General features: G+C 40.9%; 1 protein-coding gene and 1 pseudogene across 5 annotated transcripts; one reads left to right on the top strand and one right to left on the bottom strand.

Moving 5' to 3' along the window:
- Positions 1 to 22,350, bottom strand: part of LOC137250045 (glycerol-3-phosphate dehydrogenase [NAD(+)], cytoplasmic-like) — a 98,422-nt pseudogene extending 76,072 nt beyond the window's left edge.
- On the top strand, positions 8,453 to 10,838 carry LOC137248056 (uncharacterized). 5 transcript variants are annotated; one of them, XM_067778937.1, is made up of 8 exons: positions 8,453 to 8,646; positions 8,899 to 9,051; positions 9,117 to 9,175; positions 9,267 to 9,436; positions 9,520 to 9,780; positions 9,840 to 10,021; positions 10,226 to 10,391; positions 10,464 to 10,668. In XM_067778937.1, the coding sequence occupies exons 5-8, from the start codon at positions 9,624 to 9,626 to the stop codon at positions 10,586 to 10,588; spliced, it is 630 nt and encodes a 209-aa protein (XP_067635038.1). In that variant the 5' UTR covers positions 8,453 to 8,646; positions 8,899 to 9,051; positions 9,117 to 9,175; positions 9,267 to 9,436; positions 9,520 to 9,623; the 3' UTR covers positions 10,589 to 10,668. The 5 variants fall into 4 exon arrangements, with proteins under 5 accessions (XP_067635040.1, XP_067635038.1, XP_067635041.1 ...); XM_067778939.1 differs by adding an exon at positions 10,773 to 10,838 and having other exon boundaries at positions 8,453 to 9,051; positions 10,464 to 10,629; XM_067778936.1 differs by having other exon boundaries at positions 8,453 to 9,051.
- Positions 22,351 to 22,524: the final 174 nt, after the last annotated feature.

The following is a 22,524-nucleotide window of genomic DNA, read 5'->3' as shown; positions in this document are numbered from 1 at the left end:
ATAGTTCGGCAACACCAGAACGCAAATTTTGAACATTTTCTTACTAAAACCTACCTGCAATATACATTTTATTTCATTGCAATCAAAAACATAATGCTAGAACCAAGAGCTTTGTGACCAAAACTAAGTTCACAACGTTTGGTTGGTGAAAGACATAGACTTATCCGATGTCAAAATATAGAACCATTTTTGGTTGCATGCACATATATTTGTTTGTTCAGCTTGAATTAAAGGAAATGATTCACTATGTTTAGTAAAATTTTATATGGAAACATCCTAAAATTTTGTATTTTATACTAATAAATAAAACAAAAATTTGGTCTATTTTTTCGAAGAATTTTGGTCCCAAATGAAAACATGGTGTGGCAACCGTGTTCGCTTTACCGAAAATGTCTCACTTGTAGATACGAGGTTAACGAATAAACGGGACGATGTGTGTATGCATATTATGCATGATAAGTTTCTACATAGGTATATTGTAATTTATTTTGTGAAAGTACATAATGTAAACAAATATGTATAGCAAGAGACAACATTTTTTTACTATTATCTTTACTTATTTGCGCTTACAATTCCTTATTTTTCAGTTTTGCGTTTTTCTAAACAACAGCTGTTGTGTGGTTATTTCGATGTAACCACCTACTTTTGTGGGTAAAAAATTATTCGGTTACTTTCGCGGGTAGAATACCAAAAGGATGTAAAAGTTGCCTCATGATTTCGTTACCGTGGTGAAGAATGTTGTTACCACACTAGAATCGGGGCGTTATTGTTTTGTATAGCTTCCCTAATAGGGCAACCAGTGCATACACCGGGCAAATCCTTGTGCAAATTGGTAATTGGCACAAGGAGACTTAAGCCGTGTAATTGGCGTATAAGTTGTTTCTGTTCTTGAAGGCAACCCGTATGTTGTTTGTGTACGCTTTGAGTTTTTTAGTTATCTTCTGGGTTATGTTTTGGTAATATGATATTGAAAAGGTTTTTATGTCTGTTTGTTGTTGTTGGTTGTTGGTATTGATTTGGGTATTTGACGTATTAGTGTTGTTGTTTGGCGCTTGATACCTGTTGAGTAGCCTGTATATCAATTTCTTTGGGTAATCATTACCTTTTAGAATACCAACAATTATTTTTTTGTTTTTGCAGTGATATTTGGATCGCTGATGTTATATACTCTGTTTATTAACCCTTTGGCGGTGTTAATTTTTTGTGACAGTGGGTGGATAGACATATAATTTAATATGCGGCCCGAAGATACTGGTTTCCGATACCAGTCAGAATTAAATCTTCTGTCTTCAGTATTCCTATAAATGGTCATATCCAGGAACGGTAGTATGTTGTCATGTTCCTGTTCATATGTGAACTCGATTCCCTTCTCTGTATCGTTAAAAATTCCAAATACCGAAGGGAGGATGCCTTCTGGTATTACCAAGTATAAGTCGTCTACGTATTTTTTTATAATGTTTGTTGTTAATTTTTGTGACAGTGGGTGGATAGACATATAATTTAATATGCGGCCCGAAGATACTGGTTTCCGATACCAGTCAGAATTAAATCTTCTGTCTTCAGTATTCCTATAAATGGTCATATCCAGGAACGGTAGTATGTTGTCATGTTCCTGTTCATATGTGAACTCGATTCCCTTCTCTGTATCGTTAAAAATTCCAAATACCGACGGGAGGATGCCTTCTGGTATTACCAAGTATAAGTCGTCTACGTATTTTTTTATAATGTTTGTTGTAACTATATTTCGAATTCCAGTATTTTAGTGAAGTTTTAACATAAATAAATGTAATACGACAGTTTTGGTGTTCTTGTTGTAGGAAAGACAAAAACATTCCTTGAAAGTCTTCAGAAGTTTTGGTGTTCTTGTTGTAGGAAAGACAAAAACATTCCTTGAAAGTCTTCAGAAGCGCTGAACAGGCTAAAACACTTAGTTGGATATGACGTAAATACAAATTGTGTGTTTTAACATTCAATTTTTTTGGAAAAAATTAAATATACGCATATAGACGTAATATTTTAGCACGGCATTACTTATGGAACACCAAAGATACCCAAATGATGAATCTCTGTAATTAAATCCATTAAAGGTCCATCGATATTCACCTACTAGCTAGTTGATGAGAAAAAGAATACTAAAAGTGGATTATTTTACTCCTGAAAAATGGAAAAAACAAAATTTTTTCGGGGACAACATTGGTGAACAATTTTCAGATAGCCGAATGACAGAACAAAACAGAATTTAGAGCGAGACAATTGACGGCTTAATTCACCTGGTTATTCCACCATGGGTATCAGCTTGAGAAAAATACAGTTCAAAAAAGAAAAAATTGTATAGAAGATAACCATTTTTTATTCCTTTATATTAATTAGCTGACAAAATGTATAATGTTAATTTCTGGAAACAGACTAAGCCTGTTCCTAGAATATGTATGTATGTAAATATAAGTAAACTGGAGTAAAGTTCCACGCACCTAAATCGGAAGATAATTAAGGCAGATCTCGTCTTCCCATTTGCACCAAAGAAGCACGACTCTTTTAATTTTCCGTACAAATTGGAGGGACCGGTCCTGCATGTTTTACGGCTACTCCGAATGACATTTGCAGGGCAGAAGAATTTTCACTGAGAAATACGCTCGATATCACTGCGGAGGGGCGACCCCGTTTATAAAAAGTTTTCTAAATTTCTGATATTGCTTTGTGCGGGACTTGAACTCAGGATTTTCGGCGTGGTAGGTGGGGCTCGCTACGTTATATAGTATAAGGGAAAATCGAAATTTTAAAACTGAATTTCACACACGTCCTATAAAAACTATTTTTAAGCAAAATTTTTTTTTCGAATGAACATATTTAATTTTTTGTTATTTTAACAAACCTTGATACTGTTGGAATTAATTTTATAGAAATTATTTACCTATCTTGCACACAGTGCACATTTCTTCATTTCTTACTGTTCTTTAAATTCTCTTAAACATACTATGTACAAATGTATGAATATATATGTACATACATAAAGCTTGCAGTTATCTACCTACACGGAGAGAAATGTTAGCAATAATATATTAAAAATTAAAGAAAAATCCTGAAACTTTATAGAAATTTGCGATAAACTAATAAATTATAATAAACATTACAGTAAAATGCTAAAAGTTTATGAACGTATATTGAAAATTAAAGAGTAGTATAGAAATTTCTATAATCTTTAATTTTTAATACACTAAAATATTAAAATTTGATATATTCTAATACTTTTCATTGGCCAAACACTAAATTCCACTAAGTTTTGTTTACTTTTCAAAAAATCTTCTTTAAAACTTAGTATAGTTTGTGTGGCAGTATTTCAATAAAGCATTATTTTAGGTTTCAAGAAAAATACACGGAAAATCATTATGATCATAGTAATATTTGATATGTGTACTAGAAAGTATGAAGTATGGTCCTGACATTTTGGATAACTTATACGAATAATCCGATGCGTCGAACAAAAATTACAAAAGTTTCTTTAGATTTTAGATACGTACTTCAAGTTGTATTATTCAAACGCAATGGAAAATTGCGTAGTAAAAATTAAAGAACGGCATAACAAAATTCAATATGCCGTATAGTAAAATTTGTCATGTCTACTTGTATCCCATGGTCGCATTGCGAACAGGAGTGGCATGTATTACACGCACAGTTAGAGCCGAAACACATAAGATTTTTGATGCAGAATCGTGCGTTGACAGAAGAGTAGATTGCATGCGTTTGCATGGGGAGCGACAAATAGGCTATTTGGCGGTCCACATACAAACACATGCAATGCTTAAGATTGCGTTAAACACATCTATATGAAACACTGCTTATGTGACGAGGATTTTAAGCGGAATGAAAAGGCAGAGTACGGTTGCCACTTTGAGACATTTGGACCACAAATAGTCCATTTATTTGGGTATGAGTTGCTTATCGCCTTTCTCCTGGCTTTGTTCTTATATGAAGTTAATAACAATTATTATAATAAAACCAAGCTACCTAGCTTTCAAGTAGCTTGGGTGACTTAACACTACAATAGTCCTGAAATTTCTTGAATTCATTGAGTTACTTTGATGTGTGTGAGAAAGATTTCAATATCGACGTGCCAAACGAGAAGTAAAGTTTTCAAAATGTCACATAAAATTTATTTGTAAAAAACTTTGAAAGTGCTACTTTTTGTGTGCCACGTTGATATATTCCTGCACTAACTCTCGGTATACTTGAACATAAGTTAAGTGAGTACACTTAACATAAAACAGATAAGTCTCATTATTTTAGGTAGTTTTCAATTCCTTCAAATCGACCGCCATCTAATGGCTCCATCACTGATGGGACTGATCAAGGCAGTCGGTTCTATGTACCGGAGCGACTCGGGATTTTTCCCGACCAAGGACTGTAATTTCAGTGTGACCCCATTTAATTTGTTTCGTCCCTCCCACAAATTGTCATCCTCCCAGCAGCTCCTTGCAGCAGGACTGCTACATATTCTCTTACTCCGGGAAGGTATCGAACCCAATCCGGGTCCGTCTCCTGACCCCGGTCCTGAGAAATGGTTTTGCTGCATTTGCCAGAAAAGAATCTTTTTAGGACGGTCATACTCTGTTCAGTGTGTCTCGTGCAAGGGATGGTTGCATCGGACAGGTTGTTCTGGGCTTGATTCCAAAACCCGACGTCTACGTAACTTTTATAAATCTTTTGTCGCTCCTTGCTGCTCACGCCCAAGGGCGTCCCGTAGTCTACGCCTAAGCGTATCCCCACTACCTTCCAGCAGCTTCGCTGCTCAGCAAGCCACAAGTACCCGCTGCTGCTCGCGCCCCACGGCGCCAACAACTCAAACAGCTGATACCACTCATAACTACTACCTTCGTAGTAGAGCTGGTAGCAATGCTGAGCATCAGCCCCTGCCCCCGTCTTCTTCTCCTCCCTTCTTTTCTGGCAGCAATCGTGCAGGTCAGGGAAACAGACTCTTAGTCCCTGCCTCCGTTTGCACCGTCTGCCAGCACAGAATATATAGGTTTGCGACATCCGCTCAATGCAGCTCCTGCCTTGGGTGGTGCCACTTTCCTAGATGTTCTGGTCTCCGCGACGGCAACCCCTCGACGGGTTTCATCGCGCCATGTTGCAAGATCGCAAACCCAAATCATCCGGGTACCCAATGCTTGCCCAAGGGCGCCCAGTCCCAAGGCCACAACAGCAATTGCGTCCTGGGCTTCCACAACCTAGGCGTAGTCACCCGTCACTTACCCCTAGAGTGGCGGCGTCACCCCTCATGCACTTCAGAATTCTGCAGTTCAACTGTAATGGACTAACTGGGAAGATTATGGAGATAGTCGATTTCATGAAGTGGCACAACATCCGCATTGCTGCGATTCAAGAGACTAAACTCACAGCAAGATCTGCATTGCAGACCTGCTCTGGTTATAATGTCCACAGGAAAGACCGCGAGAGCGGAAATGGAGGCGGCCTCGCGTTTATTATACACCACTCTGTGCAATATCATATATTTGATCCTGGCATCGACCGCAGGGACAATGTCTTAGAACGTCAAGGCCTATCTGTCCGGTCAGGCGATGCAAATCTAGAAATCATCAACATCTACATCCCTCCTGTCACCTGTTGCCCCAGTGGATACCGCCCTAATATCGAGGCCTTACTCACTGGCAACAATCGCATTATCTTAGGCGATTTCAATGCCCATCACGACCTATGGCATTCAAACTTGCGGGCGGACAGTAGGGGTGAGATGTTGGCGGATCAAATAGACGAAACGACGTTCTGCACAATAAACGGAGACGCCCCCACACGTATGGTAGGAAGCTGTCATAGCTCGCCAGATATCTCAATCGTGAGCGCAGAACTCGTAAACTGCGTCAACTGGCAGCCGATGGTAACATTGGCATCCGACCACCTGCCCATACTTATTTCGTTCGAGCGTACCGCCGACTTCATCGTCACCGAAAAACGCACTTTCATAAACTTCAAAAAAGGAAAGTGGGAAGAATATAAATCTGCAACAGACAGCAGCTTTGCTGCCCTCCCTATCCCGACTGATGCCCGCCAAGGGGAGCGTGCCTTCCGTAAGGTCATTGAATCCGCCTCGGCACATTTCATTCCCGCCGGGAGAATTCCCGAAATCCGGCCCCACTTCCCGGCGGAGGCCGCGAGCTTAGCGAGGGAACGCGACCTTATAAGACAGCTTGATCCAGGCGACCCCCAAATAAGGGATATAAACCAACGCATCAGATTGCTTGTGGACGAACACAAGCGGGCGAAATGGGAAGAGCACCTAAGAGGTTGTAACCTCTCTACCGGTGTAGGTAAACTTTGGTCCACCGTAAAGTCCCTATCGAATCCGACTAAGCACAAAGACAAAGTTTCCATCGCCTTTGGCGATAAGGTGCTGTCGGATGCGAAAAAATGCGCAAGCGCTTTCTGCCGACAATATATAATGCATCCTACGGTCGACAAAGATAGACGGAGAGCCAATAGACACGCACATAAACACAAACTCAGCGCGTCACCAATTACCATCACCGCTAGAGAGGTTGAGGACGCCATTGGTCGCGCTAAACCATCCAAAGCAGTGGGCCCAGACGGCATAGCCATGCCGATGCTTAAAAACCTAGGGAAAGAGGGTTTCAAATATTTAGCGCATGTCTTCAACCTGTCTCTTTCCACCTTTGCCATACCCGAGAAATGGAAAATGGCCAAGGTGGTCCCGCTACTAAAGCCTGGGAAACCAGCTAACGTAGGTGAGTCATATCGTCCGATATCTCTCCTATCGCCAGTGGCAAAGACGCTTGAAGCAATTTTGCTCCCTTATTTCCAAGCACATTTTCAGCTAGCCCCTCATCAGCATGGCTTCAGAAAACTCCATAGCACTACCTCCGCGCTAAATGTCATTAGCACCCAGATAAATTGCGGTTTGAATCAATATCCCCACCATAGAACAGTACTCGTAGCGTTAGACCTATCAAAAGCTTTTGATACGGTCAACCATGGCTCGTTACTGCAAGACCTGGAAGGGTCTACCCTTCCCCCATGTCTTAAAAGGTGGACCGCAAATTATCTGGGTGGTCGGCAGGCATCGGTGCAATTCAGAAACGAAACATCAAAACAAAGGATAATTAAACAAGGGGTGCCACAGGGTGGTGTCCTATCCCCGCTTTTGTTTAATTTCTACATATCTAAGCTACCTTCACCACCGGAAGGAGTCACAATCGTTTCCTACGCCGATGACTGCACGATAATGGCCACAGGCCCAGGCCCAGAGATCGATGAGCTGTGCAATAAAATAAACGGCTATCTCCCTGATCTCTCCAGTTCTTTCGCCTCGCGAAACCTGGCATTGTACCGACTAAATCTTGCGCGACCTTATTTACAACATGGATGCCCCAAATGTCGACCATATTGAACATCCACGTCGATGGCACTACGCTACCGACTGTCCTACACCCCAAAATCTTGGGTGTGACGTTTGATCAGGATCTACATTTTGGTGCGCACACAACCGCAATTGTTCCAAGAATTCAGAGCCGTAATAAAATCCTCAAATCCCTTGCTGGCAGTACCTGGGGAAAAGATAAAGAAACGCTCTTGACCACATACAAAGCAATTAGCCAGCCGATTATGTGCTACGCGTCACCCATATGGTCGCCAAGCCTAAAAACCACCCACTGGAAGAAACTACAGGCCTGCCAAAATACTACTCTCAGAATCGCCACGGGCTGTCTTCTTATGTCCCCAGAACACCATCTGCATAATGAGGCGAGAATACTCCCCATCAGGGAGAGAAATGAGATGCTGACCAAACAGTTTCTGTTGAAACCTGGGCATCCCAACAGACATCTGATTGACGAACCAGCACCGCCTAGGGGCCTAAGGAGTCATCTCCGTAAGCATTTTGAGGAAATACGGCACCTGAGAACCCAGCCGTATGAAGCGGAAAAACACAAGCAGGTCCTTGGTGAACTCCATAGACAGGCGTCGGACCTTTATGTCGGGAATTGCCCGGTGAATCCAGTACTTGAAGAAAAATATCCAGAACTCGCAGAAGAGGAACGCATACTCCCCAGGGAAACGCGTGTCACTCTTGCTCAACTTCGTTCTGGATACTGTAACAGGTTAAACTCTTACCTATCAAGAATCAACCCCGACATACAAAATGTATGCCCTGCTTGCAATGTGTCCCCACATGACACCAACCATCTCTTTAATTGTAATGTGGAACCAACGCCTCTAACACCCCTTTCCTTATGGTCCACCCCTGTTGAAACGGCAAGTTTTCTTGGACTCCCGTTAGAGGATATTGATGACAATTTGTGATCGGTCGCGGCTATTAGGTGGGGCGAGCATTGCTACAACAACAACAAAAACAACAACATCAATTGTTGTGGTAAGCATTTCATTGAAGTAAATTGAAAATTATGTGTGGGATAATGAAAGCGTGGCGAATGTTGTGAATTTTTACCTCAGTGAAAAACCAAAGTACCAAAATCGTGGCTACTGCCTAAAAGTGGCAACCGTGATGCAATGCATTTAGTATTTATTGTGGTCGCGTTAATTACTCAAAAGTGGTATAAATTATGTGGAATGATCTGGATGAATGGGGCATGAATCATTTGGAGCCCGTAATAAAAGGTAAGTAAAAAATTAAATTATAACTTATTATGCGAGCGTGCATATGTATGTATATTCGTATCACTTATAGGATACAAAAATAGCTGTAGTAACATTTTTACATGTGTATCAATGTATGTATATTTTGCTGGCACATAAGTTTGTATGAATGTACATACATATGCTCTTCAATTAAAGTAAAAGAGCGTTTTTGGGCGTATTATGGCCACTCCATTTTTATTTTATTTCAAAATTTTACTCATCAATCCAAAGTTTCACCATTGCCCCAAGCATTAGAAACTTGCACCCAAACCGATATAGGGAGCCGTAACTCACAAGGCGCAAATTCTAACTCTGATGAAGATATACTGGACATAACAGAATTCACTTCAGGCAGTAATAAAATTAGATTTGGAATTTTAAATGGTATTTATAGTTTCTGATTCTTTTTAAAGTTGAAACACTTATTGTATTATATCTCTCTGTTCTAGATAGTGATACTGATCCCGGCCTACGAAAATTTAAAGTTAATAAAACCGATATTCCTTTCGTAAGCTAATTTAATTTTACCGCAACCCAAAATATATATTTTATTCAATTAGCTAAAAGTACATACTTAAAATTCATATTAATTATTCCAGATGCTATACGATTACCTCACTAATGACATTGACGGAAAAGCTATAATAAAAGCTTACGCGGGAAAAAATTTTAATGCTAAAGTACGTAACTTATTAGTAAGACGTTTGATCAATCGTGAAAAAGAGAAGGCATTTAAAACGGCTCAGTTGGATAAATCACCGAAATTTTGGTATGCATTTTTTTGATAGAGTGCGGAAATTTTTTTCACTTTGCTCAGCGTTTAATGAGTGATTTTATTATATTATTTACAAGGCCTTTCACCAGAAATACTAAAGCAATATACAGCCAAAATTGCTACATTTTTTCCCAATGAAAATCCATCAGTATATTACATTACATACGAAAATAGGAACGGTATGAAAATAGGACCATCAGGAAAGTTAGTATCACATTATAATTACATAGTTGGCGACTTTAAAAGCAAAAAGTTAATCAAGAGTGAACTATCGCATAAGGATAAATCGACGAGAGGGGCTCCAGTTGTACTTGCCACTAGCAAAACTTTCTGCACGGGTAATAATTACATATATAAATTTTATGAATTTCATATGCACATATAACTTTTATCTCAGATGACATAGACAACCCCTTAACAATATTGGGGAGTTTAGAAAAACAACCAGACGTCGAAGTATTAAACAGTTGGCAGACCACTCTGCAATATCGCAGGACACTTTTAACACAAAATAAAATATCTTTGAATGATTACTATATCCGGTTTCCCTGTTTGGAAGGAGAGCTTGGACTGAGATTGGTAAGTTAGGTGGAGAAATTCTTGCATCTATATACAGCTGTGGTAACACATTCTGGTGGCGTACATTGTCGTCACTGTCGTCGATCGGTTTATCGTGATAGTCACAGCAAATTATAGTACATATTGGCTTTTTAAAATACCCCAGCTGCTACCAATACAAAATTTTTCTTTCGGTTGAACTTTATCTTTTTAATTTTTCCATAGATTGAGTCTGACTTTAACCAACTTTATCACAGCAAACAAAACAGAATAATAACAAATTGGAGCAACTTTAAAAACAAAATAATAAACTTACTCTTAACGACCCGACGACCTAAAGAAGTGGAAGAGGTAGCCATTATAAATACTTTACACCTTCTAAAGGAAGAAGGTATTTTTGCAATTTATTTTTGTTCATTGAGTACCTTATTTAAATTTTTATCACTCACTTTTGTTTTATCAGATAAGGACGCAATTATTTGGCACTTTTTACCACGGTTAATATCGGCGCCTTACATTCAAAAACTTTTATCAGATGAAACAGAGCGACTAGCGACAAAAAAAGAAAAGTTACTAAACGGAGGGTAACTGTGGCAGAGGCTCGTTATTCATCGTTTTTGATTGTTCCAGTAATCTATTAAATCATAACAATAGCTATCAAATGTGAAATTGCTAGACCTCGATTTTATTGCTAAACAAAATGATTATAATTGATTAAATCAATTAATCGAAATTGTTGTAAATACTAACTGAGAATATTTTTCTTTCTTAGAATATTTCAGAAATCGACGATACTGTGAAACGCAGGCAAGAATATTTATCCAAAAACAATATATCCTGCCAACCAATAGCAGTTCTTGTCGGAGCTTTAGATAAAGTTGAAAATTCTTACGTTTATATCGAGGACAAACGGCACAGAACAAAATCGACCTTAGCAGCACTTGATTTTACATTTAAAAGTTTTTTCTCTAAATTGTGAATATCCATGTACTGCAATCCACGTATGGACACTTTTACAAAAGATTCTGTATGAAATAAGCCTTGAAAGAGAATTCAGTTCTATCAGCTTGAACGACTTCATAACTGACTTTGAACAAATGGAATAACTTGCGATTATTATCAGCAAATTATTTTGATTATAATTTTGAAATTATAAAGCTAGTCTCAGCTGCCATTACTTAAGATACTAGTATTAAGCTATCCAGAAAAGGTTTATTTGTTTTAAATGTCAAGGTATTTTTGAAAGTAATAATATTTTGCTATGTCATATAAGAACTTTCCATTCAAATTTAAAAGAGTATTGGTGCTGCGAACCCCAATGCCAACATATTTACTCTATACTTCATTCTTATTGCAAGCATCGGAAACGGGAACACAATCAGCAAATAACTTTAACACCTTCACTTTCAAATGTACCTAGTATTTCAATTCAAGACCCATCGATTGACTACAATTCAGATAGTGAATTTCAAGAGGTTTTAAATGAATACGCATATAACTGATGTTTAGGCCACCAGCCTAAATATTTCGGACCACCCTAACACGCACATTAGGTATTTATTTATTATTCTTACCGGTAACGGCTAACACCAGCCGAGAGCTAACTTTGAAGGGGAAAAACTCAACGAAAGTTAGCTATCGGCAGGTGCCGCGGACTTGTTCGCGGTTTTGAACTTTCTTTTCTATTTTGGAACGTCAACGAGCCAGCAGCTAGCCCCAGGTGAGTTATCATATTACGTATCTTTTCATAGGTTGTGCATATAACTACGCTATAATCGCACCTTGCTATTGTGATTCTTCTTAATAATTGCGATTTTTTAACATTAGAATTTGCACTTGGCAATTGTCTGGCAATCAGCCACCAATATTTCTATTTTTGAATTGTAATCTATCCAACAATTTGCGGTCGTCATATTACTAACATTTGCCGTGCACGAATGTGTAATTAACAATTTAAGAACTTTGAATTCGAATTAGTTTGTGAAGCAATTCCCTTTTTGATGATAAATAAAGCTGAGAATTTATATTGTTTATAACGTGAATACATTTGTTGTTACTCGCCCTAATTCTTTTCTTTGCTTTCTTTTTATTTGCGACACACACGCCCGACTTCCCCGGGTCCACACTGCCCCGCAAAACATTGGTCCTTACGCGCCGAGGAAATTAATATTCGGACGCATACTCCAGAGAAAACAGCACTTTTTTTAAAAAATTTTTGCCAATTTTCATAGTTTGGATAAAGCGAACAAAGTCGAAAGAGGTTATTTATTATATCCAACAACATAAGAACCAGCGAAAACACAAAACAAGCGAGCACACATACAGCCACAAATCATCACATACAGTCCATTATTATATCATACAGTCCATTAGCTTCATCACACAACATCACAATCAAATTACTATAAGATATCACATCCATTAGAATCATCATCATAACATCACATTCAACAGCCACAGTCCATTATTATCGCATACAGTACATTCATCACATCATCGTTATATTGCAATCACTCATACAGTCCATTCGCATCACATCGAAAACACATTATCATCACTTCACATCAACACATAAAAACTTAAGGTACGTACGTGGTTGCTTGGTTTCACAAACTTTTTTTATGTATGTGAATCACGTAAAAAAGTGCACTCTGTGATTGATGCAAGGCAAAGCAAGTGAAATTGCTAAATTTCGTGTTTTTTAAGCACACAACGCCTTTTGACGATCGGGTAATTCCCCCCACCAGTGGTAAGGGTTACTCGACACCGCTCAAGGCAGACAGTCAGTGAATTTTTTTTAGTTTTTTTTTTTCTCACACTCATCACTGCACTGTGTTGTACCCCCTCATCGTCACATACATTGACAAACTTCCCAGTCAGGAACCATAATTTCACTTGGTTGATAGCCTTAGCTTGTCTATCACAGAATTCACTTTGGTAATCAGTTTGCGAGCTGAAATATTACCAAAAGCCAACAAGTATCACTACGTTGGGTGGCTAGTGGCTCATCACAATTGGTCACAAACACATTTTTATACTGATCGTTTTTATATTATATAGCTGTATGTTTTCAGCGTTTTTATAATAAATAATTAAAAGTGCAGTTGTCCACATTAAGTTGGATACACACATTTATTTTCTTATTTATATTGGGAAAGATACCCTGGTTGGCTACTCGGCGATACTCATCAACGTTCACATAACACCCTTTTTAATACACACTAAATCCTCGTCAGGATTTCTATCTGTGTTTCACATTAAATCCTCATTGGGATTTTTTATCTGTGGTTCACATTTTACACTATATCCACATTGGGATTACCATCTGCGTTTTTAATTTTTTTAAACACGCTAAGTTTCAAAATATTTCTATCTGTGTCCAACACACCTGTTAAGACACATTAAATATTTGCAGACGATTCTCTTCTCTGCATTGCATATCACTGTAGACACATTAAATCCTTTCAGGACTTCTATCCGTGCTTAATATCACTTTGCACCGACTAGAACCTCAGGATTTCTATCTGTGCTGCATATCACTACATTTATATCACTTTATACACACTAAATCCTCGTCAGGATTTCTATCTGTGTTTATTTCCATATCACTGCATACACATTAAATCCTCGTCAGGATTTCTATCTGTGCTGCATATCACTACATTTATATCATTTTATACACATTAAATCCTCGTCAGGATTTCTATCTGTGGCTTGCACAATCCTCGTGAGGATTTCTATAAGTGGTTCATATCACCGGCCACATTACATACACGGCATAATTTACATTTGATTAAATTTTTGCTTAGCACTATTCACATAAGATTGCTATCTGTGTTAACACATTCAATCAGAATTCGTGTGTTCCTAAAGCTTTTACTTATACAGCGCAATCACAGCAAAAACGAAAACACTCTTATAATTTTTTGTTGTGGTTGCATTTACACCAAAGCCACTAAGTCGTTTACCTCCGAGCTCGACACCTTCAAAGAGACAAAATATTCAAATTAATAAAATCAATGGAGACTTATATTAGATTGGCTGATTCCATAGTGGAGTTTGAACAAGAGTTCAACTCCACCCCGGCCGAATCCCGGAACAAGCACACCCTTGCACTACTGCAAGAGGAGCTAAGGGCACTATGGAAGAAGACCAAGTCCACATATGAAAGTCTTCTCAGCAATTCTGAACTGTCCAAAGACGAGCTCAGCTCATTAAGAAAGAAAAATAAAAGTTGCTTTGCATGCTACCTGCAATGCATGTCTGCTGTGGCGGCTGAAGCCGAAGCTATCACCCCACAGCCGGCGAAAGATGAAGCAAAGGAGGAAGACTCCTCGCGCCGTGGACATAGAATGCGGCTGCCGCCTTGTGACACCGATGTATTTAAAGGCGACTACCTCTCCTGGCCAGCTTTTCGAGATATGTTCACGGCGATATACATCCACAATACCGATCTGAAAGATGTCGAGAAATTATACTATTTGAAGCAAAAAACGCAAGGGGAGGCAAAAGAAATAGTGGGCAGGTGCTCATTAACAAACGAGGGTTTTGCAACCGCCTGGAAGAATCTAAGCGACAGGTACGAAAATAAACGTATCCTCGTCAACACACAATTAAAACTTTTATTTAATCTGACGGCAGTCGAGCAGGAGTGTGGAACATCAATTAAAAAATTGCAACGTGAGATCAACAATTGCATTTCTGCGCTACAATGTCATAATATTGACATCACAAATTGGGACGCAATCATAACTTACTTATGCTCCACAAAACTCCCTGAATCTACATTGGCTCTTTGGGAACAGACCGTAGAACGGAAGACAGATATCCCGAAATGGGAGGATATGGACAAATTCCTGTCCAATCGCTTCCAGACATTGGAGACGGTTTCCGATCTTAGGGGTAATAAAACAACAAAAGCACCCAAAAGTCAGAGTTCGAATTCTAGGGAAAATTCTACGAAACTTGGGGTTTACCAAGCAAGCGTACCAAAGTCGGCATGTAAGATGTGCAACAGTACGGAGCACAAATTACGAAATTGCCAAAAATTCCGTAGGTTGTCCACGTCAGGAAAAATAGAATTTATCAAAAACAATAGTTATTGTCTGAATTGTCTGTCGGGTGGACACACCGTGACACGATGCACTAGCCAATTTAATTGCAGCACGTGCCATGCAAGGCACAACACCTTGCTCCATCTTCCGACAGCACAATCAAAGACAACTCCTCAAAGGTGGACTCAAAACGCCACCGACAATTCACCTTCAACCTTACAGCAGGCTAGGGCAAGGATGGAGTCTGAAAAAAGGCAAGATAATACTAATAACGTCTCTTCGTGTCATGCTAACACCACTAAAGGGGTGTTATTAGGAACAGCACGGGTTAATATAATCCACAACGGAGTGAAATTTTCCGCCAGAGCTCTTATAGACTCTGGGTCCGAATGCTCTTTCATAACTGAAAGACTAAAGAAGCGAATAAACCTTCCGTCCAAACGTTTGCATGTGCAGGTGTCAGGAATAAGTAATACACCATCTGCACAGGTAAAGGAATCATGCTCGATTAACTTAGGTTCGCTTACAGACCCCTTAGTAAGCATCAATACAGTGGCCCTAGTCCTGCCTCGATTAACAGGGGACCTTCCGACTTGCCAAGTGAGCGCAACGACTCAGCAAGCGTTCCCTGATTTGACTCTGGCAGATAAGAGGTTCTTCGTTAATGAACCAGTCGACCTCATACTTGGAGGCGATATTTATCCCCAGATCATACTAAACGGTATACGGAAGAACGTTCTAAATACGCTTCTCGCCCAAGAAACCGTCTTCGGTTGGATTTTAACCGGTCGTGCAGATGCACCTCACCCAACCAATACACGAGTATCATTTTTTAATGAAATTAGCCTAGACAAGCAACTAACCGCTTTCTGGGAAATTGAAAACATACCAACAAAAAAGGCCCTGACTGAAGACAATGCCTATTGCGAGGCACTATATAAGAACACGACGGAAAGGAATTCAGATGGAAGATACACCGTCGCCCTTCCATTCAAACAAGACTTCCCAAAAACGCTCTGTTTGGGCCCATCTCTTAAGAGCGTCTGCTCTCAGTTCTATCGGAACGAGACACGCCTAGCCAAGACACCGGCCCTACAGACGGAATACAATAGGGTACTGACAGAATACGTCACGTTAGGGCATATGTCTAAGGTGCACACCGTAGTACCACCACAATCATCTGATTGCTACTTCTTGCCGCATCATGCGGTTATCAAAGAAGAGAGTACAACGACTAAAGTGAGGGTCGTGTTCAACGCGTCATGCCCGACATCCAATGGCACAAGCCTGAACGATGTTCTACACACCGGCCCAGTACTTCAATCCGACTTAACAATACTGCTCCTCCGATGGAGATTCTACAAGTACGTCTTCAATAGCGACATTGAGAAGATTTACAGGCAAATTTGGGTAAAGGAAAATCAAACCCAATACCAAAGAATAGTTTTTCGACTCAAAGCAGAGGACCCTGTCAGCGTTTTTGAGCTCAACACGGTAACCTTTGGGGTAAACTGTGCCCCCTATCTAGCGATCATAACCCTACATCAACTTGCTGATGACGTCGAGGCGTCTCTGCCAACCGCAGCGCACATCTTGCGAAACAGTATGTACGTCGATGACGTCCTTGCAGGGGGACATAGCATGGAGGCAGCAATCGCGGCCCGCGATGAAATCACAGCTGCATTAAAGGCAGCAGGATTCCCTCTGCGAAAGTGGACATCTAATTGCAGTAGGATACTACAGGGCATACCCAAACCTCACAGGCTTACGGAAGACTTTCTGGAATTCGAGGACGCGAGCATGGTAAAAACCCTAGGCATCCGTTGGAACGCGCATTCCGACTATTTCTATTTTACAGCGAAACCAATCGAAAGCCAGGACATCTTAACAAAAAGGGCGATCCTATCTGCCATCGCCAAACTCTTCGACCCTTTAGGCTGGCTTGCTCCCGTTATCATCGTAGCTAAGATATTAATGCAGAACATTTGGCTGGAGGGGACGGATTGGGATGAACCGGTATCCACAATCACTCTAGATCGGTGGCAAACCTTCATGCAGGAGTACCCCGCCATTAACCGGATTCGTATACCTCGGTGGGTGCACTTCACCCCAACCAACGATATAGAGATTCACGGCTTCTGTGACGCGTCCGAGAAAGCCTACGCGGCTACGGTTTACGTGCGAGCTAAGATCAACGACAGGACATACGTTAGTCTACTCATGGCAAAAACGAGGGTGGCACCAGTAAAAACAATTTCATTACCACGATTGGAGTTATGCGGTGCCGTCTTGCTGGCTGAAACTTTGGAAAATGTGATGGAGAACCTGAACTTAGGCACATTTAACATGCACCTATGGACAGATTCGACCATCGTCCTCGCATGGATTCGAAAACCCCCGTGTTCCTGGTCAACATTTGTAGCTCACAGGGTAACGAAAATCGTCGAAAAGGTCGGAACTAAAGCATGGCATCATGTCGAGTCCGCATCAAATCCAGCGGACTTAGCCAGCAGAGGACTTCCAGCCACGGACCTAGTCAACAACTCTTTGTGGTGGCAGGGACCTTCTTGGCTGCAAGAAGGCAAAGCAAAATGGCCATCTCAAGGCGAACAGGAGTACCACACAAACATCGAAGAAAAACGAGTACAAGTGCATGTAGCAACGAACATCAACAATAGCGAGGATATTCTTGATCGGTTTTCCGATCTATCAAGAGCGTTGCGGGTAATCTCCTACATTATACGATTCTCGAATAGAACACGTCCAAAAACTAAAATGTCCTTTAAAGCCGAGTCTCACCAGATCTCTCCCGACGAAATCAAGGCTACGACTAGCCGCCTCATAAGGATATCCCAAACCAACCACTATGCCGAAGAAATAAGCTCTCTGCGAACTAGGAAACCCATCGCGACCAAAAGCGAGATTCTCTCTCTAAACCCCTTTATCGACGAAGATAATGTCCTTCGGGTGGGGGGTCGCCTCAACGCATCCAGGGACGTTCCCGTCAACGAGCGTCACCCGATAATCCTCCCTTACGCCTGCCGACTCACCCGTCTCCTGGTCCAGTTTGTCCACACCATTTCCATACATGGCGGAAACCAACTAATGCTGCGGCTCCTACGCACGCAGTATTGGATACCTCGGGTCAAAAACATGATCCGATCCATCATACACAACTGCAAGGCCTGTACGCTATTCCGCAAACGTTCCCCGACGCAACTCATGGGAACCCTCCCTGCGGAACGCACTACCTTTAGCAGGGCATTTACCAACACCGGGGTGGATTTCGCAGGACCGTTTGACATCAAGTCTTACAGCGGACGAGGATGCCGCGTGTCAAAGGGTTACGTCTGCCTATTCGTCTGTTTTGCAACTAAGGCGATCCACTTAGAGGCGACTAGCGACCTCAGCACCGCCGCGTTTCTAGCAGCATTTAGTCGGTTTGTCTCCAGACGAGGATGCCCGAAAAACCTCTATTCCGACAACGGAACGAAGTTTGTCGGTGCGTCAAGGGCTCTCCGCTCAGAGGTCAAGGCATTCCTCGGTGATGCGCGCAACCAAACCCTCTCTAAATATGCCCACCAAACCCTTACATGGCATTTCATACCAGCAGCTGCTCCTCATATGGGCGGACTGTGGGAAGCGGGAGTCAAGAGTTTCAAAACCCATTTCAAAAAGATCGCATTGGATCATAAATTTACTCTAGAGGAGTTTAGCACCCTCCTGTGTAGGATTGAATCCTGTCTCAACTCCCGACCCCTAAGCCCATCTTCCAATGATCCGTCCAACCTGGAGCCACTCACCCCCGGGCACTTCCTCGTCGGGGGCCACCTACTAGCGCCACCCGAGATTGACGTCAGCGAGAATCGCGCTTCACTCGTCAATCGATGGGAAAAACTTAAGGCGCTGCATCAAACCTTCTGCAAGCGGTGGAAAACGGAGTACCTCACCGAACTGCAGAAGCGCGTTAAGTGGAAGCATCCACAATCGAATCTCAAACAGGGGGACTTAGTCGTCATTAAAGAGGACAATCTGCCCCCCAACGAATGGAGACTAGGTCGGATAGCCAACCTCCATTATGGCCCCGATAACCGAGTTCGAGTCGTCGAACTTGATACGGCAAGAGGACAAACCACCCGACCAATCACGAAATTGGTCCTACTACCACCCTCCAGTGAGGGTGAGGGAGACTTGTAACTCCCAACCGTTATAACCAACAACCCGTATAACCCAGCTCTCGTTCACCCTGAACGAGGCCTACAACCCGCTTAACCCAGCTCTCGTTCATCCCGAACGAAGTCAACAACCCACTTAAACCCGCTCTCGTTCACCCCGAACGAGGCCAACAGAACCCTACCGCAGATCCGCTATCTGCCACAGAATACCAGTGAATCAATAATCATGATTTTGTCTTAAAACATCTACATATCAATTCTAAATATTCCCGCGGAAAAATTCCTCCAATTCTTTTCTCCTAGGGAGAAGAAAAATTGGGGAATAGGAATTTCGAATTTTCGAAGTCAGCTGTTTTGTCAATTGAAATCTCATCGCGCATTTCTTATTTTGTTTAAAAAAAAAAAAAAAAAAAATTTTTTGTAAGGTCTAATGATGGTTGCTAATTTGTTTGAAATTAAGAAATAAGGTGTAAACCACGCACATTATTGCATTTCATGTGAAATGAGTAATGAATTGGTGCCACAGCAACATCAACTGAGGAGCATAAGAAGAAGACGGCGGGATAACACAAATCCGCCGGGAGGCCTGCTCTCATTCTGCAAAGCAAATTTCTGGCGGCCATGTCGAGTTGAGTTCGCCCTTCGCCATATACAAAAATCTAATTAAGCCTTCTTAAAATCCTTGCGCAATTTCTGGATGGCTACATCAAGTATACAAAGAGCTCTTCCGTTGCTTATGAAATACTTTCCGACTTAAAATAAAGAATATTGTGGTTGTTGATGCGGTTGTATTAACAGTGAGAATATTGCGGTACAATGCAAATACATATTTTAGCACACATTTGTACAATTAAGTGCTCTTTCTTAAAAGAACCAATTTCCTTTAACTATTTTGATGCATTCCCTTTAACTAGTGGAAAAACTCCTATGATGGCAAGGAAATATCCCTCTCCCTCACAGTCATAATACCTACTCTTCTCCCATAACTGGTTTCCTCCTTTTCGAACATTGTTCAGAATAGGAGGAAAGGGAGACGTGAAAGAAAACTCACAAGGAATTCCTATTTAGAATACGAGGAATGGGAGAAGGGAATTGGGCTGCTAATATTTTATTACCTTAACGTAATATAGTTTACCATCATACCTTTAAATCCGTTTGGCGTATCAATCTCCGTCATTTGGTGCGCAGGTTCTGCACGTTCCTGTGGTTTGACTGTAGTAGCATTTGAGGTAGTTGTTTTGTCAACGTTGTTCCACCTGTTAAATTAACTGCTTTGAAAATTAAGGTGATTTTAGCTATCATTACTACCTACTTACCTCAGCGGTAGGTGGACCTTGCAATTTCTGGCCATTCAACATCTCATTTTCGAGTTGCTCAATTGTTTTGCCGGTTTTCACGAAAACTTCTGCAACGCGGCGATTGCGGCCACCATAGCAAGTTGTGATTAAATCAGCAACACCGCAACTTTCACAGAATGTTGACAATTTGCTGCCGGGATAGAAGACATCAACAAATCGTACCATTTCCATCAATCCTAAACGTATGACTGCCGCTTTGGTATTATCACCCAAACGTAACCCATCAACGAATCCAGCGCCGGTGGCAACAATGTTCTTGAGCGCACCACAAACTTCAACGGCATCATCATCGTCCACTACAACAACACGGAAATTTTGTGCTTGGAAGAGATCACGTAAAGTTTTGGCATATTTAATATCACGACAACCAATAGTGGTTTCACAGAAATTGCCTTGTGCCACTGCATTGGCCAAGTTAGCGCCCATGAGTACAGAGCAGGGAATCTTCAAATGGCGGGTAATGATGTGAGAAATAAGATCAATACCACCTCCTTTGGCTTTATCGAACCCTTTGATGAGTGATATGGCAATTGCGTTGGGCTTGATTTTTCCCAAAGGTGGTTTACAGAAGTTCGGAATGAACTGATGTGGCACAACGAAAATAAGGATATCGGCATTTTGGCCGCTTCAACGAGATCTGGCACAGCAACCACATTTTCTGGCAACTTATGTCCTGGCAAATATTTCACATTCTCATGGGTGGTGTTAATGATTTCTGTCATTTTTTTTACCATCAATATCCTCCTCATATATATACATAGTCACACATTTCTCAAATTGCGGCAGTCGCACAATTAGCGGCCACTATTTTAGCTATGGCCGAGCCCCAGTTTCCTGAGCCCACAATGCAAACGCTGATTTTATCGGACATGTTTAGTGATGTTATTTTACAAATGTGCAAATATTAAATAAGTTTATGCATTAAGTGCGTGAATCGCCGGTGAACGTATGCCCACTAAATATCGTTTTTTTTCTTATTAATACAGATCAAGCTATCTTTATACCAATTTTGTGTAATACGTTTAACGCGATCGAAGTGGTCACCTCTCAGTAAAAGGTTGGTCACATCCCTTAATTGTGGCAAACCTTATACTTTGAAAGGGTGTATTCGATAATATCACAGAATTATCTGGTGGTTTCGTTTTAGACTGCGGCTTATGTACATTGGCTAATGCATACAATTCCGAAATTACTGTTTCAAAATACCATTCATCCTGAAGCTGATAACTATGTTTGCGCATAGTAACCAGTTCCGAATAGAATGCACGTAAAATAAGCCATGTTATTTCGCGCTGACCCGGCGTGACGCCACCCCCCTTGGTAAATGCAACATCGGCCCACGTTTTCGTGTATGCTACATTCACCTTTGTGCGATTCTCCATTGAAAATGATTTGCACACTTTCAGGGAGCCTAATTACAGCTGGATACTTTTTCATAGCAACCAGTAGACTAAATACATGGTTGAAACCATCGATTGGTTTACACCAATCATTATTTGGAGGTAGGGTGAAGACTTGCTCTAATTAGCCGTATGGTTTCGTTAACGCCGCTGGACCGCTCATACTACGTTGCATTACTTCCCATTCGCAACGTGTTGGTATTTGTACCCAACTTTTCATTAATTTGTAGCGGTGTACCTGAAATGAAACAAAAAGAGTACCTGAAATGAAATAAAAGAATAAAATTAGTAAATTTATAACATTATAAAAAAAAGGAACGATACCTGCATACTTACCCATTCTTCATAGTGAAAATTCATTCAAAATGTATCTATACTCATTTCCATGAATGAATGTCATTTTGAATGAACGAAACAAGGGTGCCACTCGATGCGTTTTTCTTACGCAGTAAGCACATTGCGCGCGATCCAAAGGGTATCACAACTCGGATCCATGAGATCCAACACACCCGAGCGTTAGCACGTGAACAAAAATCA

Source organism: Eurosta solidaginis, chromosome 4 (genome assembly GCF_040869045.1).
Source record: "Eurosta solidaginis isolate ZX-2024a chromosome 4, ASM4086904v1, whole genome shotgun sequence".
Classification (NCBI taxonomy): Eukaryota; Metazoa; Arthropoda; class Insecta; order Diptera; family Tephritidae; genus Eurosta; species Eurosta solidaginis.
This window is presented reverse-complemented; position numbering and strand designations above follow the sequence as displayed.